Source organism: Notolepis coatsorum (genome assembly GCF_963971535.1).
Source record: "Notolepis coatsorum genome assembly, chromosome: 9".
NCBI classification, from domain to species: Eukaryota; Metazoa; Chordata; class Actinopteri; order Aulopiformes; family Paralepididae; genus Notolepis; species Notolepis coatsorum.
The window spans coordinates 49,826,774-49,834,273 of record NC_140173.1 but is presented as its reverse complement, the minus strand read 5'-3'; the positions used below and the strand labels follow the sequence as shown (position 1 = coordinate 49,834,273).

The following is a 7,500-nucleotide window of genomic DNA, read 5'->3' as shown; positions in this document are numbered from 1 at the left end:
TTAAACTGATATTTTTCAAGTTTTAATACTCTTATCAACATGAGAGTCAACAAATGCTTTCTTTATGCAGCCATTTAACACAAAAGGATGACCGTCATGCATTGCAAATTTGCATCAAATTCAAAACAGAGTGATGCACAAAATAACTTACCGGTAAAAGAAAATAATAATTTAAAACAATGAATAAAGTGCATGAAATAATAGGGGAAAGAAAACATTAGGAACTTGTTACATTCACCCACACAAGGGCTGAGAACTCACCCCCCCCCCCCCCCTCTCTCTCAATTCAATTCAATTAAATTCAAATGGCTTTATTGGCATGACGCAACTTGTACATGTTGCCAAAGCAAATGATTAATAACATAAACATGGATTACAAAACAGATCATAGTACATAAAAAAATTATCATCATAAAATAAAACATAAAATATCACTGCATAAACATGTCAGGTGACTGTCACTCACTGTCCCTCAGTCTATGGCAGGCAGCAACATAGGCTGCTGCTAGCTCACAGCTTGTTGAGTCCTCCCCTAGTAGGACTGGTCGTTTTCCTGTATCTGGTAGTGCAAGAAAACCTTTTGTTATTCATTAAAAAAAATTTAATGCGTTTCTCTAATATATTTATATTTTTCACATTTGGTGAGGAAGTGCAACTCAGTTTCAGGATGCAATGACAGCACAGCCTTTGCTCTGCAGGAAGCCAGGTTTTCCTGTGCCTCCCCTTTTCAACAGCGAGGCTCTCTCTCACACACACACTCTCCCAGCTCTTTCTCTCTTGCCCCTTCCTCATCTCTCTCACCCCCTCTCTCTCTATCTCTCTCTCTATCTCTCACACACACACACACACACACACACACACACACACACACACACACACACACACACACACACACACACACACACACACACACACACACACACACACACACACACACACACACACACACACACACTTTGAGTCAGAAACAAACATAGTATCAAATGAGAGTATCAATAATACACGTGAGTGAAGTCTAGTAAAAAAAAGAAAAAAAAAAGGAAAAAAATAAATATATATATATTTTTTTGTTGAAAAAGTTAATCGTGAGTTAAAAAAAATAGTGGTGTTAATATAATCGGGCGTTAACGCGTTAATACCGCGTTAACTTTGACAGCCTTAACACTTTGAGAGCCACTCACGGCTAATCTCGTGTTTACGATAGTTACGTTGAAAGCCACTCACGAGATTTCTCGGAATTATTATTATTTTTTTTTTTTAGCGATCTGAAATCATATTGCATCACGCGAGCCTACCCTAGCCTACCCAAGGGCCGCCGGCGATCAGATGTGAAAAAAGCGCCCCCTATCGTCTCCCAGATGGTAAATCACCCTTTTGGAATGGACTCAATGAAAATAGATGGGGGAAAAGAAATATTCCAGTCCACATTTTCCAGTCCACTGATGCAGCCGGGGTTACCAGAGTTCATTCTGGATCCTCTGAGCCCCGCGGATCATGAGTTCTACTGTATACACGTTAGATCTATACACTTATCGATTTCTTCGAATGGTGATCAGGAATTGGAATATACCATTTGGATACCATCTGATGTCAGGTAAGGAATCTATGTTATCAGTGTTAGGATAATCAGACTCGTTTTCGAGGAGATATAAGCTTTTTTGTGATATGTGCTCTATCTGTTTCACTGTAAAATCCATGAGGAAATGAAATCAGCTATTATCAGCGCGCGGCTCGAACGTGCGTGCGTGCACGTATACTATTGATCATCTAGCGTTTATTTGAAAACGATTCATAAATAGGCCGACAAATATCAACGTTCTGGAATATTCCAGTAAAAGGCGATTATCACAGAATGGGCTGTTTTTCACCTGAAACACTAGAGTGTCATCATGTTATCTCACTCTTTGTCTCTCACTAGAGTGTCATCATGTTATCTCACTCTTTATCTCTCACTAGAGTGTCATCATGTTATCTCACTCTTTATCTCTCACCAGAGTGTCATCATATTATCTCACTCTTTGTCTCTCACTAGAGTGTCATCATGGTATCTCACTCTTTGTTTCTCACTAGAGTGTCATCATGTTATCTCACTCTTTGTCTCTCACTAGAGTGTCATCATGTTATCTCACTCTTTATCTCTCACTAGAGTGTCATCATGTTATCTCACTCTTTGTCTCTCACTAGAGAGTGTCATTAATTTAATTTCAAACCTTTATTTATACAGGTAAAAATTGAGACACAGTGTCATTTACAAGAGGGACCTGAAACTATCCTCATGTTATCTCTCTCTTTGTTTCTCACTAGGCTGTCATCATGTGGCATCCTAGTGGTTGAGTCGGCCTATTTCCTGGATGCGTTCCTAATCATGTGTCTACCGTGAGTACACTGTACTGTAACTAAACCACTTATCTACCGTGAGTACACTGTACTGTAACTAAACCACTTATCTACCGTGAGTACACTGTACTGTAACTAAACCACTTATCTACCGTGAGTACACTGTACTGTAACTAAACCACTTATCTACCGTGAGTACACTGTACTGTAACTAAACCACTTATCTACTGTGAGTACACTGTACTGTAACTAAACCACTTACAGTATCTACCGTGAGTACACTGTGTAGTGTGTACCATCTCTCCATGTAACTAAACCACTTATCTACTGTGAGTACACTGTAGGCTACTGTAACTAAACCACTTATCTACCGTGAGTACACTGTAGGCTACTGTAACTAAACCACTTATCTACCGTGAGTACACTGTAGGCTACTGTAACTAAACCACTTATCTACCGTGAGTACACTGTACTGTAACTAAACCACTTATCTACCGTGTGTACAATGTACCATCTCTCCATGTAACTAAACATACGGTTATGTATATAACCATAGTTATATGGGTGTAGTGACGCTCTGCGTCATACTGGAATACTCTTCCATATCAGCCTAAGCACTGAATACATTTTCACATGCACCTTTACATACCTCATCTGCCTGGCCACACCCCCATCCGCTCCTCTACATAAGCAGGGGTGTGGCCATACTAACAGCTCCTTCCCAAGTCTTTCACAACAAAGGCAAGACCACGGGGTCCTCAGTGAGTCCGACACAGAGCGTCACTACACTCATATAACTATGGTTATATACATAACCGTACGTTATATAATCGTGTAGCTTTGCTCTGCGTCATACTGGAATACAGGAGCTGAGCAGAGCGGAGCTCGACAAATGTACCCACTGAGGCCCCCCACAACCATCAGAACTGGGGAGGACCCAAGCCCCCGGACCCCCCTAGCGGAGGACGGGAGGGTATCGGATCCGACTGTGCAAAGAGGAGATTTAGCAACTCAAACGCACAGGGTGAGCAGACTGTGGGACTTACCCACGACTACACAAACGCGCAACCCACATGCCACTAGGGAACAAACGGAAGGAACAAAACCCCTGTTACAACCCCTAATATCATGGGGTCAAGAGCAAAAGCCCAACCCTGTGGCAAGGCCGTAGCAGCGGAGCGCGAAGGAGGACCCAGACCCAGGAAGGGACTGGACCCCCCCAGAAAAGGGGGCCTGGAGAGGCCAACGACGCCGCAGCATCGAGACCCCACCAGGCGGTCACTAGTGACACCACCCCCCACATCGCCAGCGTATTCGGACAGGGCCCATCCAAGAGCAGGCCCTTCCCCCCTACAGCACGCCGCCCCGAAGCACTCAAGAGGCTACACCCACAGCGGGAGTAGGCAGTGCACCAGGGAGACGACCCCCAAAAGAGGTCGATCCCTCAATCCAGGCAACAGGCCACTCGACCTGAGCCTGGAGCACTGCAGACTAGACAGGCGCCAAAGGGGTCTACTGAAACAGCACCCCGGCGGAAGGGGCGTATGCTGGCATGTTGTGCACCATGTCGCAGCCTCCACAAAAACCCCTCGACTCTCTAGAGGGGCCGAGGCAGAGAAGGCTGACATGATTGGCAGACGTCATGAAAGGTGTGGGGGCACACTCACAGGTAGATGGGGCCAAACCCGGCCTACCCCGAGAGTTGACTCCGCTACCAACACACCAGGGAACCGACCACCCCCTTGGTTCTAACATGAGGCGGTTGTTCCTATAACCCCCCAAGAAAAAACTCCAAAACACAACTGCGGGTATACACTGGCTATACCGCAGTACAAGTGTTTCAGTTTTCAAAAAGGGGTTAACCCAGGCCAACGGGTCGACGAAAACAATTTCGAACCCGGGCCCGGCGAACCGGGACGTACACAGGGATGCCAGAGGAGTTCTACAAGAACCACCTCAACAGCCCCCTCCCAGCCCTGCCTAAGCAGGAGAAGAGAGGGGTCGAAAAAGAATGGAGAAGGACCAGGCTCCCTCAGCGCAGCGCAAGGTACAACACAACATGGACCAAGCAACAGTGAGGGGTAACACGTAGTAACATAACCACGAACATCTCCATAACGTCAAACCCTGCAACGCCCGGGCCGACCCGGCATTTCCCCCCCCGAAAAAAGCACAAGTCCTTCAGGGTACCAGAACAGCAGATCCGCGCCCCGGTGGACAACGGGTTAACTGACCTGGTCTGGCGCGACCAGAATCAGTCCCGTGCCCTAATCACGCCGCCATCCCCAGTCCCAGGAGGGGGGTAGGTACGCGTGTCGATCCAAAACATTATAGAGGGCGCCACCCAGACGGTCCCTTTCGTACCGCGCCCGGTAGCCCACCCCAAGGGCGTGAGACCCCTCTACCAATGCTTTGATCTATTCTGTTAACATCCCCCAGATATGAACAAGATTACGTAGAGACAAGCCTAGTACACTGGCACTCGGAAGAGACAAACTCCATCCCAGTTGCCCCATAAAAACGCTGTTTCAATGATGAGCAACCAAGGTGCGCAAGCCCATGCGTGGTTCCTATCAGAAGCACCCAGGGCCAGCACTATGTACACGTCGAGACCCAAAACATATCAATGGACATTCTAACAAGAACCCAAGCCGCCTGGGAGAACGACAAGAAGCCGCTTTTTTCACAGAAAAAAATACGGACATGGACCCCATACGACACGGCTGAGGGAAAACAACACCCCGTCAACCATGCTCCATAAAAGAGGGGACGGGAGCGACGTACCCTATGACGGGGGGAAACCCATGACTCAACAGACCATTACAGGCGAGGAGTCAGGGAACTCCCTAAACAATACCCGTCAACCTGCTCCATAAAGGAGGGGACGGGGAACCCCCAGAGAGACTTCCCACGTGAGCAATACATTGAAAAGACATATTGCAACATTGAGCTATGTAACAATTGGACTAGGACTCTCCGAGGAGGAGGCTCTGAAACTCTGAGGAGGCTCCCTCACTGAGAGGGAGATTCTGAACTCACAGAGGAGGCTCTGAAACTCCCTGAGGAGGAGGCTCTGAAACTCCCTGAGGAGGAGGCTCTGACCCAATATACACACTACTAGTAGGGAGCAGAGCAGAAGAACAAATCGTCTCTACTGCGTTGCATCACCCACCAAGATCAATACACATACAACAGAGCAGAACTTCTTTTTAAGTTCTACTCACCTTGACAATCTGAGGAGGAGGCTCTGAAACTCTGAGGAGGCTCCCTCACTGAGAGGGAGGGTCTGAACTCACAGGAGGCTCTGAAACTCCCTGAGGAGGAGGCTCTGAAACTCCCTGTAACAGAGGTCCACAACATGGAGCCTGAATAACTCACGGAAGTCTAACCAATAGAAACGCACCCAGTGACGTACTCTATGGCGGGGGGAATTCCGTGGCCCACCGCCCAATATGGCGTGGGACCAGGAAACTCCCCCCCCCCCCCCCCTCCCTACCCTATGATGTGCTGATCCAGCAACGTGACAGGAACCCCGAAGGACAGGAGGTTTTGACCCCTGACCAATCAGAAAAAGGGAGGAAGGTTTCACCAGTTCACCCCCTCATGACCCCTCACCCCTGATACGATGCAATGACAAAGCAGAGCCATGACACCAGTCATAGCATGCTACATGAAGCGTTAACAGCTTCACATAGACTTATGTGTGAACCTGCCATCTGAATTCTTCAAAGGAAGAAAAACACAGACCAAGAGAGGGCCCCTTTAAGGACCCCGGTACAAGAGCTTACATATGTGACTTCTGTAGGCCAACACCTAACCCAGTTGTGGATCTTAACGACACACACAACCCTCCATCACAACAAAAAAGGCAAAAGAGGAACCGCGTTTTTCATAATGAGAGAAGACACAAGTCCTCGATTAAGTACTGGCCACAGGCCTTGCTAAGTCCACATGACAGCGACCAAACAATCTTTTCTAGAAAAAATCTGCTTCTCTAAGCAGGAGCACAACCCCAGCAGAAACATAGTGAAACGGTGATATTGGTACATTTATGCATATGTATTGGGAATGCCCTCCGGTTAAGATATTCTGGGAAGAAGTAACCACACAATTATCAGAATTTTTATTTCTGACCATACCTGTACTGCCTTCTGTATTGTTGTTGAATGATGTTTCTCAGTTAGCAGCCTCTATACAGGTAAAGAGACAAATTTTGTCCGGTCTTACGGCTGCTAAAAAGCTGATAGCATCACGCTGGATTCAACCAGATAAAATGTGCCGGAAGGTATGGGTTCTTACCTATCTCGATGTGATCTATCTAGAGATATCTACCGCAAGAATTTTAGGTGTTAATGAAGCCAGCATAGCAATCTGGTTAGAGGTGGTGGAGAGGATAAAGGTTAGCATATGAATTTGTAATTCCTGGTGTTAAACGGAATAATGGATGGATTGTCCAAGAAGAGGGTCCTGAGGGGGGGGGGGGGGGGGGGGAACGAGCAAGAGCATAATGTATTGTATTGTATTTATTATGGGTAAATCTTTTAATCTACATTTATTTAGATTTAAGTACTGGACTGTCATTATTGTTATTATTATGTCAATCATAGTCCTGTGATTTATTGTGGATTTCTACTGTTTATGTATTGTGTGTCTGGTTTTATGTAAAAAAAGGGTAAATAAAAAACATTTGTTCGAAAAAGAAACATAGTGAAACAATACATTGTAAACAAAATCATGTTTGAGGGGAGGGGGGGGGGGGCCCAGGGGAAAACCGGGGGACCACCCCTCACCACCTTACCCCTGATACGACTCGGTTGAACAGGTACAGCCCTGTTAATATGTTAACACGCCACCTGTTTATTGTCATCACAGGCTGAGAGAAGGACTCATCCCTCGATCACATGCCACTATGCATAGCTTTGCAGGGTTATTAACCCAGCCAGTTTTGAGCTCAACTATGTTGCCTAACGTTACATGAACACACAATTTCTCATCATACAACAAAACCAGTTCATTTTTACTCACGTAAAAAACAACGCCGTTTTCTAGGTAGAGAGGAAAGCTATACCAGCGATCCAGACAATTCACACACAACACATGTCGCATCCCCAAATGTAGTGAAGCAACATACGTTTTGGAAAAAAACATCGTTATTACAAAACA

General features: G+C 46.1%; 1 protein-coding gene across 1 annotated transcript in view; it reads left to right on the top strand.

Moving 5' to 3' along the window:
* tmem72 (transmembrane protein 72) overlaps positions 1-7,500 on the top strand; it is a gene marked incomplete at both ends in the record, with an annotated part of 64,163 nt that overhangs the window by 45,900 nt on the left and 10,763 nt on the right. The window contains one exon of the mRNA XM_084321865.1: positions 2,305-2,376. Within this exon, the coding sequence (XP_084177991.1) occupies positions 2,305-2,376 (72 nt within the window). The remainder of the gene's footprint in view (positions 1-2,304; positions 2,377-7,500) is intronic.